Genomic DNA, 18940 nt, shown 5'->3' with positions numbered 1-18940 from the left:
GTACATTCAGTGTCTCTTAGAACGTCACCACATCAGAACGTCTCTATTTGGTAATATCTTTCGCAGGTGCAATCAAGGAAGAAGGTCGGCTCGAGGCATCAGGCGCGGCCTTAACGTCGGCAACAATGTCATCAGGAACAACTACGCCCAGAGAAAAATTCAAAGAATGCACATCGCCCAGAGAAGCAGAAACCCGAGCCAGGTTGGCTTGACCTTGAGAATACTTCTCCTCAAGATCAGAGTACCGCGGGTTGAGTCAGCTTGATGTTGAAGATGTTTTTCCTCAAGCTCAGAACACCGTCGAGCCATATCTGACAAGGCAGTCGAAGAAGGATACACGGTTAAAAACAAGTTGATCAACCAGCCAAGGAAGAAACGAAGTTACTAACCAGCGTTTGATGCCTTCAAGTCAACTATCTGTTTCTGAAGCAGCAATGGGTTCCACTGCATCAGAGATAGAGCCCCTTCTGGGATAGTGGCACCATGTGACCTCAACTGAGCAGACACCCCATCAACCAAAGCCTGCGATCGAAGACAAATGAATATAGGGAAGATAATTTACTAGGAGGAACGACAAAACGCAAGAGCTGAGTTACCTGAAGATTGGAGAGGAACGATGGTAACCCCAAGTCAGGAGAAGCTACGTCATAGCTCGACGAAGGAAGATCAACTAGAACAATTTGAAGAACGTTGTCAGGGGTTGGCTTAGCCCCGCCAGTGGATGTTAGACTTCTTGTATCTGGCCCGCCGACCTCCAAGGCGACTTGTTTGCTCGAGGCCAAAGAAGCATGTATCGCCATCACCCCATCAGATCGTGGTGGAGACGACCCAACATGGACATCCATGGAGGTGTAAGAAGGAGAGCTCACTTGAACACCCTCAGGGGCTGGGTTGCAGCTCGCGCCACCCACCAAAGCCGGATGACTACCAGCAACACCCTCGGGGGCTGGGTTGCAGCTCGCGCTACCCACCAGAGCCGGATCACTACCGGCGACACCCTCGGGGGCTAGGTAAATGCCGGCACCACCCTCAGGGGCTGGTTTTTCTGCAACAACCACCTCTAAGGGTGTGTTTGGTTTGACTTTTGGCTTTGGCTTTGGCTTTTCCCCCCTAAAAGCCAAAAGCCAACCAAAGGGCTGGATCTAGGAAGCAGCTTTTTCTAAAAGCCGACTTTCTCGTAGTGCAAATCTGAAAGCACCCCTGGACCTGCTTTTAGTGGCTTTTCGGATGGAACTATGAAAACATATATCGAAGAATTTTTAACGATTTTTAGTGGTTTCCACCAAACGGTTTTTAGCTTTTAACAGCTTATAGCCTACAACAGCTTTTTTCACAGCTCACAGCCCACAACAACTTTTTTCACAGCCACAGCCCAACCAAACATACCCTAAGGCTGAAGGATCTTCAACCACCTCCATGTGAGTCGGGCAATCTTGTCCGATGTCTTGCCATCGAAGACCGCTTTCCAAAGTCGATGATGCACGAGACACTACTCGGGGTACCTCTAATCCCATGTCCAGAATTTCAGAACAAACAACCATCATGTCATCAGCAGTCGGCTCCGATAGCATATCCTCAGGGACGACATCCTCAAGGGCCTGATCAAAATCTGTTATGGACAATTCTTGAAGGCTGACAAGAGCAGACAGAGCTGGAGAAGGAATATCACTATCCCCCCTACTACCTCTGTAATGCCGGCTATTCTTACGAATCAGTGGGACTTCTTCTTACTCTTCTTTGTCCTCATAAAAAATACGGACAACAGCCGGCGCACAGTCACACCCATTGGGATCAGCTTCAACACGGTCACACCCATTGGAATCAGCTTCTGCATGGTCACACCCTTTGGGGTCAGCTTCTGCACGGTCACACCCATTGGGATCAGCTTCAACACGGTCACACCCATTGGGATTAGCTTCAACATGGTTACACCCATTGGGATCAACTTCAACATGGACGCCACCATTGGGATCAACTTCAGAAGGGACCTCCGCTGGCACTTCATCGCAAACAGGAGCAGAAGGACCGGCATCCTGGTCCAAGCATGACAGTCGCCGAAGCCACCTCTTCTTCTTCTTTTCCTCAACAGGCGTAGTCAGACGACTAACTTGGCGAGGACGCTTTAGGCGGGTACCTGTCGGGGACCATAATTAGGGGTACCCTCAAGACGCCTAATTCTCAGCTGGTAACCCCCATCAGCATAAAGCTGCAAAGGCCTGATGGGTACGATTAAGTCAGGGATCAGTCCACATGAGTGACTCGATCACGCTTCACCCGAGCCTAGCCTCGGCCAAGGGCAGCCGACCTCGAGAGACTTCTGTCTCGCCCGAGGCCCCCCTTTTTACGGCGGACACATCACCGGCTCGCCCGAGGCCTTGGCTTCGCTCAGAAGCAACCCTGACTAAATCGCCACACCGACTGACCGAGTTGCAGGAGCATTTAACGCAAAGAGTGAGTCAGACAGACAGTCAGGCCTTGCCAAAGGCGCCACGGCGAACTCCGCTCCGCCCGACCCCAGGGCTCGGACTCGGGCTAAGACCCGGAAGACGATGAACTCCGCTCCGCCCGACCCCAGGGCTCGGACTCGGGCTAAGACCCGGAAGACGACGAAACTCCGCCTCGCCCGACCCCAGGGCTCGGACTCCGCCCTGGCCTCGGCCAAACGACCTCCGCCTCGCCCGACCCCAGTGCTCGGACTCGGCCTCGGCAACAGAAGACAGACTCAACCTCGGCTTCGGAGGAGCCCCCACGTCACCCCGCCTAGGGCACAGACCGGCCACATCAACAGGAAGCGTCATCATCGTCCTACCCCGAATCGACTCGGGTCACGGAGAACAAGACCGGCGTCCCATCCGGCCAGCTCCGCCGGATGGGCAATGATGGCGCTCCACAAGCTCTGTGACGACGGCGGCCCCCAGCTCTCTTACGGAAGCAGGGCGACGTCAGCAAGGACTCGACCGCTCCAACAGCTGTCCCTCTGCCAGGCTCCGTCGCACCTCCGACAGCCACGACATCACGCCAGCAAGGTGCCAAGACCTCTCCGGCTGCCACATTGGCATGTACCTAGGGCGCTAGCTCTCTCTCCGCTAGACACGTAGCACTCTGCTACACCCCCCATTGTACACCTGGATCCTCTCCTTACGACTATAAAAGGGAGGACCAGGGCCTTCTTAGAGGAGGTTGGCCGCGCGGGACCGAGGACGGGACAGGCGCTCTCTTGGGGCAGCTCGCTTCCCTCACCCGCGTGGACGCTTGTATCCCCCCTACTGCAAGCGCACCCGACCTGGGCGCGGGACGAACACGAAGGCCGCGCGGGACCGAGGACGGGACAGGCGCTCTCTTGGGGCAGCTCGCTTCCCTCACCCGCGTGGACGCTTGTAACCCCCCTACTGCAAGCGCACCCGACCTGGGCGCGGGACGAACACGAAGGCCGCGGGACTTCCACCTCTCTCACGCTCGACTCCGGCCACCTCGCCTCTCCCCCCTTCGCGCTCGCCCACGCGCTCGACCCATCTGGGCTGGGGCACGCAGCACACTCACTCGTCGGCTTTGGGACCCCCCTGTCTCGAAACGCCGACAGTTGGCGCGCCAGGTAGGGGCATGCTGCGTGCTGACGAACAGCTCCCCGTCAAGCTCCAGATGGGCAATCTCCAGCAACCTCTCCAGCCCGGGGCGGTGCTTCGTTTCGGGACTCTTGAGTTCATGTCCTTCGACGGCAGCTACGACATGATACTTCTTCCACCGCCGCGCGACAACGACAATGGCGGCCGACAACCCGCTCGCCGGCGGCGGAATCGACGACACCTTCCCCGCGTGGTGGAAGAACAACATTCGAGCTCGCTCCGTTCTCTCCCCCGCCAACGGAGGAGGAGGCGGGGCCGTCAAAGCCAAGCGGGAGGCCGCGCTTCGTTGGCCGTCGAGCGAATCGACGCCCCCGACGCCCCGACAGAAAGCGCGCCGGACGTCGACCTCGCGTTCAAGACGAAGGCAAGCGCCGTTCCCCCGCGACACGCTGACCCCGAGCAAGAAGACGACGCCGGCGCGCTCGCGGAAAGCCTGCAGGACGTCGCCCTCGTACCTGAGATGACGGTGCAACCAGTCCCCGATGCGACTACGTCGCTCCTCGTCGACCAAAAGGTACCGACTAACTCCCATCTTACGTCTTTTCGACTCGGCCTCAACCCGCCAAACGACCTCGCTTTGGCGGGCGCTCTCATTGAGGCGAGTGCAACCCCACTGGGGTTTCGTATACGGTCACCTTGGGACCGGCTGACGGATGTCTCGACCTACGGGCCCTCTGGGTCCGAGGAAGATGACGACCCCAGCGTCTGTTGGGATTTCTCCGGACTTGGCAACCCCAGTGCCATGCGGGACTTCATGACCGCATGTGACTACTGCCTATCCGACTGTTCCGACGGAAGCCGCAGCCTTGGCGACGAGAGCTGCGGCCCAAGCCGCGAATGTTTCCACATCGAGCTAGGGGATCCCCCCGAAGGCAACCGTCTCGGCATGCCGGAGGACGGTGATCTTCCTAGGCCGGTGCCTCGCGCCGACATCCCACGGGAGCTAGCTGTGGTCCCCGCTCCGGAGGGGGGTTACGACCCACAACTCGAGCAAGTCCGCGAGGCGCAGGCCAGGCTCAACGAGGGAACAGGAGCGCTTGAGCCGATCCGTCGGGACGTCGGGCAGGTATGGGCGGACCAACCCCTGGCCGGAGAAATACGTCACCTGCCCCAAGGTCTCCAGCACCGCGTCGCCAACGATGTCAAGGTCAGGCCGCCGCCCGCATCCAGCGGGGTTGGTCAGAACCTGGCAGCCGCAGCGATGCTCCTCCGCGCGATGCCGGAGCCATCAACCACCGAGGGTCGGCGAATCCAGGGAGAGCTCAAGAATCTCCTGGAAGGCGCTGCGGCCCGATGGGCCGAGAGCACTGCCTCCCGAAGGCAAGGATATCCCTCGGAACCTCATGCCGCGACTTCCCGATTCATGCGGGAAGCCTCGGTCTACACCGGGCGCACGCGCAACACCGCGCCTGCGGCCCCGGGCCACCTCGGCAACGAGCACTGTGACACCCTAGGTGTCAGTTTCGTGTTATGCTGGGAGATTTATCCTAATCTCGGATGCTTAGTGAAAATTTCCTATTTCTCGCTCGCGTATGTCTCTGACTATCCAGATTATTCATTCACATTTCACCGAATTCGGAATTATTCAATCTCACAGAAGGCCGAATTTGGAGCCTGTTAAAACTTTTATTTTTCGGAACGAATGCAAACTCAATAATCATTCTCAATTTATCAAACTCGTCTAAAGCACATTTAATCACACGCTCGACAGCTGCTAGTCGAGCTGTGTCCGACTCCGATTTCTCGATGCTCGATCTATGTCCAAAATTAATCCGACTCCGAACTCTCCAACGGAATGCTCAATATGTCGTCCTCTAGTCAATTTCATCCGACTCGGCTAAATATCCCATGTTCGAACCAAACTCAAAACCCCGTTATCGACGACAATTTTAAAATACCACGATCCGATTTCTCCGACTAAAAATCCAAAACCGATCAAATCTCAGGGCGATTTATTTTCGAATCATGCGCGAGGAATTATTTTCGAGCAAAGTGAAATCCAACTCTCGGCCGAATTAATCGCTCAATCATCCGTTCGTCGAAACCCAAATTCGCTCTGTTCTCCGTAGAGACGAAATCCGCAGGAACATTTTTAGTCCGGAAAATAAATTAGCGCAACCCGAATTCGTATTTTGGGCCAGCCCAACCTAGCCCAATTGGGCCCATTTGAAACCCTAACCCTAGCCCATGTCTATAAATATGAGGCCTCTCCTTGCAAGTTGGAAAAATTTACCATTCCCTACCCCTAGCCGCCACAGCCATCTCTCCCTCTCTTCTCCTTCAGCCGACGTGCACGCGCTCCCTGTCTTCTTCCTCACGGTGGCCAGCAGGGAGCACCAAGGCCAACGCCCACTTCCTCCCATGGCGCGCGTGGAGCCGCCCCCTACGGCCAGCGCCACTACGACCTCCAGCCCCTGTGCGACCCCTCCCCAAAACAGCAGCCGCAGCAGCTCTTCTCCATGCCGACACCCCCTGTTCCTCCTCTCTCTACCGGCGCCCTCCCCAAAACAGCAAGCTCCAGCGCCCCCTACATCTCCCATGGAAAACAACAAGCCCCCACGGTGTCCTGGAGTTCTCGCTGCTCAGCTTGGCCTCGCAAGCTTGCTGTCGGGACAACCTAGCCGCTGCTCCACCCCGCGTACTACCTGCTCGACGATATGCGCAACCGGCTGCGTGTGGTCATGCTGGTGTTTTGCGCAGCGCTTGCGCGACGACACCGATCTGCGCAGCGCCTACGAGTTGTCGTCGAAACCCGCGGTGAGCTCCCTGCTGCCCCGTGCTTTTTGTGTTCGATTAAAAGGCCGCACCAATAAATAACATAATAAATTGTGTAATGATTGTGTATGTCGTTTAATCGCAGCCCTTGTCGACGTCACGCCTTGCGCATCGCTCGTCGGCAAAGAGCCCAAAACTAATGGCATGCATGCGCGGCACGAGTCGGCCAGGTTGTTCGCCTTGTATGATTGCGAATTATTTTACTTACGTATTCGGTCGATGATGTGCCTGCGTGTTTATATGCGTGTGAAAATAAATTGTATGAATGAACACGTATATAGAAGAAAATGAAGTAGAACGAGAACTCGAATGTTTTTATATTTTTTTGGTAGAATCGCGTTTGCGATTGGAGAACAAGAGGTTATTTGAGGTATGCGATTTGTAGTTGTCTAATTATGTTTTGGTTGATGTGGTGCATGTTTAAAAATTGTATTGGTATGGATTGAAGTTCGCGGCGAAAGAAAATGAAGTAGAGAAGAACTCGGGTATTTTTATTTTGATCGGAAAATATGCGATGCGTTGTTTAATGCGAAAACTAAGTTACAAAATGCGGATTTTGTTTTGGGAAATGCATCGATAGGTGGTTATGCGAAAAGTATGATTGTTTTATGCAATGTGATGGAATTGATGAATATGTAGGGGATATATTTATTGATGTGACGAGTAGTTTAGAGAATGCTAGTTTGCGTAGAGGATGTATCGTTAAGACATGAGTGTCAGAGTTCATATATTAATGGTCGCGCCACATTGATTGAAATGTCTCGAGTGCACGCCACCATATGGTTGTATGCGAGACAAGGTTATGCACATGATGAGTCTAGTAAAAGTCCATCGGTGTCGTCATGCTTTCTATTGTATGACGGATCGATGCCTTGCTTGATCAATTATTGCATTCCATTCCCTTTGGATAAATAAATGTCTTGTTGATCGGTTAGAGGTCTTATATGAGCGTTATCGCAGCCCAATGATTATTGGAAGCGAGTAGCGTTCATAAGTCAGTCCTTGTTAAAATTGAAGAACAATCCGCTAAGATATACACCTAAGTGCCTTAGGTCCCTCAGTAGCCAGTGTAAGTCTTATGGAGTTTATGCCATGTTTTAATGTCTCTATGTTAGACCCCAACGAGGTGCTATTTAGGGTGACTTGTGTGTTAACTAGTTTAAGTTGAGAAAAGGTTAAGAAACATTAATTAACTTGCTCTCACCCATGTTTTGAGTTGTGATGTCTAAAATGGTTCGCTAAGTCCAATACTACGATTAACCAACTCATGTTAAGTAGGAATCGATCTCGTTAAGTGATTGTCATATACATGTTGTGTCTCAGATTTCGATAATAATAGACTAGCCGGCGCGTGTGATATATAGCGGCCTATATTGTTTCTCTGGCTAGCCGACTTGTTAGATGGCGTTGGTTAAGTTTGTAGTCGCGATGAATTGCTTGTTGTGGTTTAAATGTGTATGGTTATGGTTGCGAATAAAAAGTAGTAGTGCTTAGGTGGTGTCTAAATTAAAATGCAAACTATTGGTGAAAAGCGCTTCGATATTGATTGTTATAGATAATGCATTGTTAATTGAGTATGGTACTTTTAGTGCGCAAATAACTTGTATAAAAAAATTAGTAAGTCTATATGTTAGTTCTCACTTAGTTATTTTAACTCTAACAATTGTCAAAGTGTTAGAATGATTTAAGTCTCTAGAACATGGCAATTCTTAAATTGTATAGGAGCTGAAATTTATTAATTTCTGTTTTGGGCTGCACGCACTGTTTTAGTTGTGCTGTATGTTTGATGAACTAAATTGTATTTTCTGTAGATATGTGCTATAGAAAAGTGGTAGATAACTTTATTATCTTACTTGTGTTAAAATTTGACAGCCATAGGACTGACAGTTTAGGAGTTATGCTTTTTACAAATTCAGTAACTGAATCTGTCCAATTTCTGTACAGATTTCAGAGACTGTACTGTTTGCTTAAGTTAATGTTTGAATCAGTCCTTGTAGATTATAAGAAAGTTGTATATGCTTTTCTGATCTTGCTTGTGTTAAAATTTCATAACTAAAGGCCTGACGGTTTAAGAGTTATGAAATTTACAAACTGATTGCTGTGTTCTGTCCTCTGTCAGAACAGATTTCGAAAACTATAATATTTGATTTGATTAAAACTAGAATCACTTCTTGGTGATTATAAAAGTTATGTAGGGATTTTTCTAAGCTTTCCAAAAAGTCTTGGATCACTATTTTTGGTGATCTGAAGATTAAGTTAAGGATGTTTAAACTCTGAAGACTGAATCTGTCCAATTCTGGACAACAAAGCCTTCTAGTGTATTTTATCCTTAGTTAAATATTGAATCACCTTAAGATGGTTATAAATGATATGTATACAATTTTATTACCTTTCCAGAAAGTCTAGGATCACCTTGTTTGGATGCTTGAATCTTCAGTTGTGAATTTTTGAAGTTGCAAGTTAGAATCTGTCCAAATCTGGACAGTGTTGCGGTAATTGCACTTTTTGACCTTGCTAATAGCTGAATCCTGTGGAGGTAAAAATACCAAAGTTGTAGTTCACTTTTTAAGCTTTTCAGAAAATCTTAGTTTGCTATTTTTGGGTTAATATTTGAAAAGTTATGATTAAAACAAGTAGCTGCTGTGTTGCTGTCCCAAAAATCTGCAAGCACTCATTTAATTGTTAGTTCACCCTTTTGGCTAAAAATAATTGGTTGGCACTAAATTCACATAGAATTGCCATGGCTAAGCTTGAGATAACATATGTGTCATGTTTTTATACGTTTCTTTCTCTAGTAAATTGTGATGTAGTATTGTGTTGCGTAAATGTCCAAAATGTTTGTCGTCTTTTAAATGGTATTAATGTTGAACGTCGATAGTGTGTAGATAACTAAAGCGAACCTGTGATTGTTACGGTGTCTTCCATTTTATTGTTTAGTTCGCCACTGCGTCCTTGTATATCTTGTGCTACTGTCATTATATTCATACATATGCATCTTGCATCTCATTTAGGATCGTGAGATGACACTCATGCAAGTGGTGTGGTGCCAACCCCAAGATGCCGTTGGTGGACGACCTGAAGAATGGACATAACCAGTGGATGCTTGCCAAGCGAGTACCTCCCCCGGCAAACACTATCTAAGTGTTAAATTAAAGGCAAGCCCCGGTTTTATGCATAACCGTTTATATATGCTATTTTACTACACTTAATGTTTGTAGGCTTGTACTGTGCACTTAAGTGTAGGAGTTGCCTGAAACCCTAGTTGCATGAACTCAGGATTCCTTTGAGATGGATACTAGTATGCTAGGTCGAGTAGCTGCTTTAATAATTAGGGATCTCGGTAGAAGTCGAGTGATTTTTCTAGCACTCGCGCGAGGTCAGGAATTGATTGTATCCCCTTTGATAACAGAATGATGATGGTCTGTGGACACGGATCCATGGGGATGCGTGGTCTACGAGATGAAAATGGAATAAGGATTAACGTGCGGATACCTGTGTCAAGCGTTTGAACGTACTAAGCACATACCGAGAAATATGGTAAATCGGTAAGCCTAGTACCTGATTGAACCTGGCAGCAGATTGCCCTCCTCACGCGACCTGAGACGAGGTCTCCCATTCCGGTTATGGTGGGTACAAGTGCGGTCACTGCACGACGGCCAGTCGGGGTCAGTGAGGCATTGTACGCCAAGGCGGTGAGCCCCTCTCTGCTGACGGGGAATCGATGGGGACAGTTGATGTGTGTGGGGACGGAGTGCCCCTGCATGTCGTGTGTTTAGGTTTACCTTGCAAGGATAAAAACTCGATTCGAATCGTCTGCTTCTCGCAGCTAATGAGACTGCTTGATCCATTGTACTGCATTGAGTAATAAGTGGAAATGAGGTGACTGGCAAAAAAGATGTTGATTGCTTAAAAATGTTTGATATCATGTATGAGTAGCTAGGTACTCATCTAGTTTAAAAAGGATCATACTAAAACTTGAAAAGCTAAAACTTGATTTTAGACTCAGCTAGTGCTTTTGGCAAACCAAACCCCTCAGCCAAACAACTGCATGTCTAGAGGTAGAGGAGTAGACTCCTCACACCGGGTAAGTCTAGCTGAGTATTAGTATACTCAGCCTTGCTTGTGGCACAATTTTTGCAGGTACCTCCTTGCTTTGGTTGTTGGTGTGACTTGACCTTCATCCCTGCCACCGGGATAGACGGTCGAGTGGGTTACTGCTTCTGTAGGAGAGGACCAGGAGGAGTAGCGTGGCCAGGCTTCGCCATGTTACTCGGTTCTTCTCCGTTAGTTATTTCCGCTGCATTAAAATTTATGGTTATTATTTCTGAAACTCCGATAATGTAATCACTAATGATACTTATTAAATTTGTGGTATTATGTTTTATTGTATTTCTCTGTGCCTCACCTTCGTGTGAGCTAGTGGTATTCGATCCTGGTAAGTGGCTTTATCGGACTAGATCCGAGGGACTGACGGGTTATTCCTGTTTAAGTGTGTTGCCGCCCTTAAGGGTGCGACTTGGGCACTTAAGCCGGAATAATTCGGGCGGTTCCGCCACAGCTGGTATCGGAGCGAATACCATCACAGAGAAGTCAATAAGTCATGATTACCAACCTTTTCTAAAGTAAAACTTGCTTAGAAACCAAAGTTGGATAGATCGTCAGGACGATAAGGATAGACCTAGGACTTGAAGCCCTAGGAATAGATGGGTAGCTAGGTGGCTAGTTATATAGGCCATAAAGGCTATTACTACTACTATTAGGATGCTTTAGAAGCATCCGAAAAAAAAAATTTAGTTAGGTCTGAGAAGACGACTAGAATGAGCATGCATCATGATTGTCGCATTATAATTGTCTCTTGTGCATCAACATGCTTCTCTCACCTTTATTCCAAGAATAAGAAATTGTGAATAATGTGTTGTATTGCTATGAACTGCAAAAAAAAACTGTCTTACCTCGTGTCAGATTGGTAAGTCTTGTTAGGTCGCGTTATGTGTTTCTCTTGTCTTGCTATCTAGGTGGCATTGCAATTGTTCAACCCTTTTTGCCAATAAAAAAAATTTGTTGTCTGTTTTGCCCATAAAAAGACCCCTCCAAACAACCTTGAGTTTAGCAAGTGAAACCTCTAAAACAAATTCATTCTTGTGTTGGTGTTTTCTAACCTTTGTGTGTTTTACCCTGAAGTTGCACCTACACAACTTGTAGACCCCCATAGCTTAACAGCTAGCCAAACCGAAACTTCCTTAAGCACGTGGTTATGTCAAAAAAATTTATTGGTATCTAGTTGCGCAAACCCTATTAAGGCCATGTTTCTTTTCATAAATCCTTGCACCTAAAACTTCATAGTATTCCTGTTGATCATCCAGCTGATCTTGTTGACGACCTCTCTTTTCACCTTGATCTAGTAAATCTTTACCTTTGTGAATCGTGTTGTGACTTTATCATCCGAATCTCTGGATCCTTCATTGATTCTGCCCTATTATCTGGTTATCTGCTATAACCTATTCTCAAGTGTCGAATGTTGATCTTGCCTAAATCTCTCATTTCTGGTCATTCTCATACCCCCTTCTCTGAGGATCATGACACTAATTTTATCAACTTATCTCTAAACAGCATATCCATGTGGATTAATGGATGTTGCTGTTGTCTTTAGTTCTCTCATGTCTCTAAAAACTCAATGATCTTGATCTCATGGTCAATTCCTTCTCATATCAAATGTCGTATCAATCTTGGACTGAAAATCCCCGTGTTGATCATAAAATAATTCGCGGAGTTGAAGAGTTCTCATGTGATGCTCTTTTGTCAGCAATCTCTGCTTCAACTCCGGTGACATTCTTATTTTCTGAGCCACATTCTCATGGGCTCCATCTATTTATGCTATGTGAAATTCTCGTTGGTTGTGTTTGGTAATGGTGTTATGACTAACGACTGATGGTGCCGCGACGAAACCGAGAGCCTCCTGTGGGCGCGCACACATGGTTGAGCTGCTCAGCACGCGCTGGTACCGCAGTTAATAGTCATGATCCATTATGGGACTACACCGATGTGCTATCTTTTGTGGACACCCTCTCAGAATGATCGCTGCATTTTGTCTCGATATGTCGCGATATTCTAACCAAATCTGTCTTCAGTAATCTTGTCAGATACCCTCTCATGAATTTGCATCTATCTTCAGTCTAGGAGTTACATGCTTCTCCACCCTTAAATATCCTCATTCGAATCTCGGGACGAGATTCTTTTAAGGGGGGAAGGCTGTGACACCCTAGGTGTCAGTTTCGTGTTATGCTGGGAGATTTATCCTAATCTCGGATGCTTAGTGAAAATTTCCTATTTCTCGCTCGCGTATGTCTCTGACTATCCAGATTATTCATTCACATTTCACCGAATTCGGAATTATTCAATCTCACAGAAGGCCGAATTTGGAGCCTGTTAAAACTTTTATTTTTCGGAACGAATGCAAACTCAATAATCATTCTCAATTTATCAAACTCGTCTAAAGCACATTTAATCACACGCTCGACAGCTGCTAGTCGAGCTGTGTCCGACTCCGATTTCTCGATGCTCGATCTATGTCCAAAATTAATCCGACTCCGAACTCTCCAACGGAATGCTCAATATGTCGTCCTCTAGTCAATTTCATCCGACTCGGCTAAATATCCCATGTTCGAACCAAACTCAAAACCCCGTTATCGACGACAATTTTAAAATACCACGATCCGATTTCTCCGACTAAAAATCCAAAACCGATCAAATCTCAGGGCGATTTATTTTTGAATCATGCGCGAGGAATTATTTTCGAGCAAAGTGAAATCCAACTCTCGGCCGAATTAATCGCTCAATCGTCCGTTCGTCGAAACCCAAATTCGCTCTGTTCTCCGTAGAGACAAAATCCGCAGGAACATTTTTAGTCCGGAAAATAAATTAGCGCAACCCGAATTCGTATTTTGGGCCAGCCCAACCTAGCCCAATTGGGCCCATTTGAAACCCTAACCCTAGCCCATGTCTATAAATATGAGGCCTCCCCTTGCAAGTTGGAAAAATTTACCATTCCCTACCCCTAGCCGCCACAGCCATCTCTCCCTCTCTTCTCCTTCAGCTGACGTGCACGCGCTCCCTGTCTTCTTCCTCACGGTGGCCAGCAGGGAGCACCAAGGCCAGCGCCCACTTCCTCCCATGGCTTGCGTGGAGCCGCCCCCTACGGCCAGCGCCACTACGACCTCCAGCCCCTGTGCGACCCCTCCCCAAAACAGCAGCCGCAGCAGCTCTTCTCCATGCCGACACCCCCTGTTCCTCCTCTCTCTACCGGCGCCCTCCCCAAAACAGCAAGCTCCAGCGCCCCCTACATCTCCCATGGAAAACAGCAAGCCCCCACGGCGTCCTGGTGTTCTCGCTGCTCAGCTTGGCCTCGCAAGCTTGTTGTCGGGACAACCTAGCCGCTGCTCCACCCCGTGTACTACCTGCTCGACGATATGCGCAACCGGCTGCGTGTGGTCATGCTGGTGTTTTGCGCAGCGCTTGCGCGACGACACCGATCTGCGCAGCGCCTACGAGTTGTCGTCGAAACCCGCGGTGAGCTCCCTGCTGCCCCGTGCTTTTTGTGTTCGATTAAAAGGCCGCACCAATAAATAACATAATAAATTGTGTAATGATTGTGTATGTCGTTTAATCGCAGCCCTTGTCGACGTCACGCCTTGCGCATCGCTCGTCGGCAAAGAGCCCAAAACTAATGGCATGCATGCGCGGCACGAGTCGGCCAGGTTGTTCGCCTTGTATGATTGCGATTTATTTTACTTACGTATTCGGTCGATGATGTGCCTGCGTGTTTATATGCGTGTGAAAATAAATTGTATGAATGAACACGTATATAGAAGAAAATGAAGTAGAACGAGAACTCGAATGTTTTTATATTTTTTTTTGGTAGAATCGCGTTTGCGATTGGAGAACAAGAGGTTATTTGAGGTATGCGATTTGTAGTTGTCTAATTATGTTTTGGTTGATGTGGTGCATGTTTAAAAATTGTATTGGTATGGATTGAAGTTCGCGGCGAAAGAAAATGAAGTAGAGAAGAACTCGGGTATTTTTATTTTGATCGGAAAATATGCGATGCGTTGTTTAATGCGAAAACTAAGTTACAAAATGCGGATTTTGTTTTGGGAAATGCATCGATAGGTGGTTATGCGAAAAGTATGATTGTTTTATGCAATGTGATGGAATTGATGAATATGTAGGGGATATATTTATTGATGTGACGAGTAGTTTAGAGAATGCTAGTTTGCGTAGAGGATGTATCGTTAAGACATGAGTGTCAGAGTTCATATATTAATGGTCGCGCCACATTGATTGAAATGTCTCGAGTGCACGCCACCATATGGTTGTATGCGAGACAAGGTTATGCGCATGATGAGTCTAGTAAAAGTCCATCGGTGTCGTCATGCTTTCTATTGTATGACGGATCGATGCCTTGCTTGATCAATTATTGCATTCCATTCCCTTTGGATAAATAAATGTCTTGTTGATCGGTTAGAGGTCTTATATGAGCGTTATCGCAGCCCAATGATTATTGGAAGCGAGTAGCGTTCATAAGTCAGTCCTTGTTAAAATTGAAGAACAATCCGCTAAGATATACACCTAAGTGCCTTAGGTCCCTCAGTAGCCAGTGTAAGTCTTATGGAGTTTATGCCATGTTTTAATGTCTCTATGTTAGACCCCAACGAGGTGCTATTTAGGGTGACTTGTGTGTTAACTAGTTTAAGTTGAGAAAAGGTTAAGAAACATTAATTAACTTGCTCTCACCCATGTTTTGAGTTGTGATGTCTAAAATGGTTCGCTAAGTCCAATACTACGATTAACCAACTCATGTTAAGTAGGAATCGATCTCGTTAAGTGATTGTCATATACATGTTGTGTCTCAGATTTCGATAATAATAGACTAGCCGGCGCGTGTGATATATAGCGGCCTATATTGTTTCTCTGGCTAGCCGACTTGTTAGATGGCGTTGGTTAAGTTTGTAGTCGCGATGAATTGCTTGTTGTGGTTTAAATGTGTATGGTTATGGTTGCGAATAAAAAGTAGTAGTGCTTAGGTGGTGTCTAAATTAAAATGCAAACTATTGGTGAAAAGCGCTTCGATATTGATTGTTATAGATAATGCATTGTTAATTGAGTATGGTACTTTTAGTGCGCAAATAACTTGTATAAAAAATTAGTAAGTCTATATGTTAGTTCTCACTTAGTTATTTTAACTCTAACAATTGTCAAAGTGTTAGAATGATTTAAGTCTCTAGAACATGGTAATTCTTAAATTGTATAGGAGCTGAAATTTATTAATTTCTGTTTTGGGCTGCACGCACTGTTTTAGTTGTGCTGTATGTTTGATGAACTAAATTGTATTTTCTGTAGATATGTGCTATAGAAAAGTGGTAGATAACTTTATTATCTTACTTGTGTTAAAATTTGACAGCCATAGGACTGACAGTTTATGAGTTATGCTTTTTACAAATTCAGTAACTGAATCTGTCCAATTTCTGTACAGATTTCAGAGACTGTACTGTTTGCTTAAGTTAATGTTTGAATCAGTCCTTGTAGATTATAAGAAAGTTGTATATGCTTTTCTGATCTTGCTTGTGTTAAAATTTCATAACTAAAGGCCTGACGGTTTAAGAGTTATGAAATTTACAAACTGATTGCTGTGTTCTGTCCTCTGTCAGAACAGATTTCGAAAACTATAATATTTGACTTGATTAAAACTGGAATCACTTCTTGGTGATTATAAAAGTTATGTAGGGATTTTTCTAAGCTTTCCAAAAAGTCTTGGATCACTATTTTTGGTGATCTGAAGATTAAGTTAAGGATGTTTAAACTCTGAAGACTGAATCTGTCCAATTCTGGACAGCAAAGCCTTCTAGTGTATTTTATCCTTAGTTAAATATTGAATCACCTTAAGATGGTTATAAATGATATGTATACAATTTTATTACCTTTCCAGAAAGTCTAGGATCACCTTGTTTGGATGCTTGAATCTTCAGTTGTGAATTTTTGAAGTTGCAAGTTAGAATCTGTCCAAATCTGGACAGTGTTGCGGTAATTGCACTTTTTGACCTTGCTAATAGCTGAATCCTGTGGAGGTAAAAATACCAAAGTTGTAGTTCACTTTTTAAGCTTTTCAGAAAATCTTAGTTTGCTATTTTTGGGTTAATATTTGAAAAGTTATGATTAAAACAAGTAGCTGCTGTGTTGCTGTCCCAAAAATCTGCAAGCACTCATTTAATTGTTAGTTCACCCTTTTGGCTAAAAATAATTGGTTGGCACTAAATTCACATAGAATTGCCATGGCTAAGCTTGAGATAACATATGTGTCATGTTTTTATACGTTTCTTTCTCTAGTAAATTGTGATGTAGTATTGTGTTGCGTAAATGTCCAAAATGTTTGTCGTCTTTTAAATGGTATTAATGTTGAACGTCGATAGTGTGTAGATAACTAAAGCGAACCTGTGATTGTTACGGTGTCTTCCATTTTATTGTTTAGTTCGCCACTGCGTCCTTGTATATCTTGTGCTACTGTCATTATATTCATACATATGCATCTTGCATCTCATTTAGGATCGTGAGATGACACTCATGCAAGTGGTGTGGTGCCAACCCCAAGATGCCGTTGGTGGACGACCTGAAGAATGGACATAACCAGTGGATGCTCGCCAAGCGAGTACCTCCCCCGGCAAACACTATCTAAGTGTTAAATTAAAGGCAAGCCCCGGTTTTATGCATAACCGTTTATATATGCTATTTTACTACACTTAATGTTTGTAGGCTTCTACTGTGCACTTAAGTGTAGGAGTTGCCTGAAACCCTAGTTGCATGAACTCAGGATTCCTTTGAGATGGATACTAGTATGCTAGGTCGAGTAGCTGCTTTAATAATTAGGGATCTCGGTAGAAGTCGAGTGATTTTTCTAGCACTCGCGCGAGGTCAGGAATTGATTGTATCCCCTTTGATAACAGAATGATGATGGTCTGTGGACACGGATCCATGGGGATGCGTGGTCTACGAGATGAAAATGGAATAAGGATTAACGTGCGGATACATGTGTCAAGCGTTTGAACGTACTAAGCACATGCCGAGAAATATGGTAAATCGGTAAGCCTAGTACCTGATTGAACCTGGCAGCAGATTGCCCTCCTCACGCGACCTGAGACGAGGTCTCCCATTCCGGTTATGGTGGGTACAAGTGCGGTCACTGCACGACGGCCAGTCGGGGTCAGTGAGGCATTGTACGCCAAGGCGGTGAGCCCCTCTCTGCTGACGGGGAATCGATGGGGACAGTTGATGTGTGTGGGGATGGAGTGCCCCTGCATGTCGTGTGTTTAGGTTTACCTTGCAAGGATAAAAACTCGATTCGAATCGTCTGCTTCTCGCAGCTAATGAGACTGCTTGATCCATTGTACTGCATTGAGTAATAAGTGGAAATGAGGTGACTGGCAAAAAAGATGTTGATTGCTTAAAAATGTTTGATATCATGTATGAGTAGCTAGGTACTCATCTAGTTTAAAAAGGATCATACTAAAACTTGAAAAGCTAAAACTTGATTTTAGACTCAGCTAGTGCTTTTGGCAAACCAAACCCCTCAGCCAAACAACTGCATGTCTAGAGGTAGAGGAGTAGACTCCTCACACCGGGTAAGTCTAGCTGAGTATTAGTATACTCAGCCTTGCTTGTGGCACAATTTTTGCAGGTACCTCCTTGCTTTGGTTGTTGGTGTGACTTGACCTTCATCCCTGCCACCGGGATAGACGGTCGAGTGGGTTACTGCTTCTGCAGGAGAGGACCAGGAGGAGTAGCGTGGCCAGGCTTCGCCATGTTACTCGGTTCTTCTCCGTTAGTTATTTCCGCTGCATTAAAATTTATGGTTATTATTTCTGAAACTCCGATAATGTAATCACTAATGATACTTATTAAATTTGTGGTATTATGTTTTATTGTATTTCTCTGTGCCTCACCTTCGTGTGAGCTAGTGGTATTCGATCCTGGTAAGTGGCTTTATCGGACTAGATCCGAGGGACTGACGGGTTATTCCTGTTTAAGTGTGTTGCTGCCCTTAAGGGTGCGACTTGGGCACTTAAGCCGGAATAATTTGGGCGGTTCCGCCACAAGCACCATCGACGCGACCGTCGGGCCCACCTCGACGAAAGGGTGCGCCGAGGCTACCACCCCAGGCGTGGGGGGCGCTATGACAGCGGGGAGGATCGGAGTCCCTCGCCCGAACCACCCGGTCCGCAGGCCTTCAGTCGGGCCATCCGACGGGCGCCATTCCCGACCTAGTTCCGACCCCCGACTACTATCACGAAGTACTCGGGGGGAAACGAGACCGGAACTGTGGCTCGCGGACTACCGCCTTGCCTGCCAACTGGGTGGGACGGACGACGACAACCTCATCATCCGTAACCTCCCCCTGTTCCTCTCCGACACTGCTCGCGCCTGGTTGGAGCACCTGCCTCCGGGGCAGATCTCCAACTGGGACGACTTGGTCCAAGCCTTCGCTGGGAATTTCC

The 18940-nt window shown here is 46.7% G+C and overlaps 1 protein-coding gene and 1 long non-coding RNA gene across 2 annotated transcripts; both read left to right on the top strand.

The window, feature by feature from the left end:
- Positions 1-5913: 5913 nt before the first annotated feature.
- Positions 5914-13216, top strand: LOC111589574 (uncharacterized). The gene is made up of 3 exons (XR_004850177.1): positions 5914-6380; positions 6484-6568; positions 9410-13216. It is a non-coding gene; the product is annotated as an uncharacterized lncRNA (long non-coding RNA).
- Positions 13217-13524: 308 nt separating this feature from the next.
- Positions 13525-18371, top strand: LOC111589551 (4-O-methyl-glucuronoyl methylesterase 1). Its single transcript, XM_023300403.2, has 3 exons — positions 13525-13964; positions 14068-14152; positions 16995-18371. The coding sequence occupies exons 1-3, from the start codon at positions 13569-13571 to the stop codon at positions 17000-17002; spliced, it is 489 nt and encodes a 162-aa protein (XP_023156171.1). The 5' UTR covers positions 13525-13568; the 3' UTR covers positions 17003-18371.
- The last annotated feature ends 569 nt before the right edge of the window (positions 18372-18940 follow it).

The sequence above is a fragment of the Zea mays genome, chromosome 6, assembly GCF_902167145.1.
Source record: "Zea mays cultivar B73 chromosome 6, Zm-B73-REFERENCE-NAM-5.0, whole genome shotgun sequence".
Taxonomy (NCBI): Eukaryota; Viridiplantae; Streptophyta; class Magnoliopsida; order Poales; family Poaceae; genus Zea; species Zea mays.
This window is presented reverse-complemented; position numbering and strand designations above follow the sequence as displayed.

Bases quoted from the DNA above. Each gene is read 5' to 3' on its own strand.
- LOC111589551 (XM_023300403.2), top strand. From the start codon at position 13,569: ATGGCTTGCGTGGAGCCGCCCCCTACGGCCAGCGCCACTACGACCTCC. The intron at 13,965-14,067 runs GTGAGCTCCCTG...GTTTAATCGCAG, and splicing joins AGTTGTCGTCGAAACCCGCG to CCCTTGTCGACGTCACGCCT.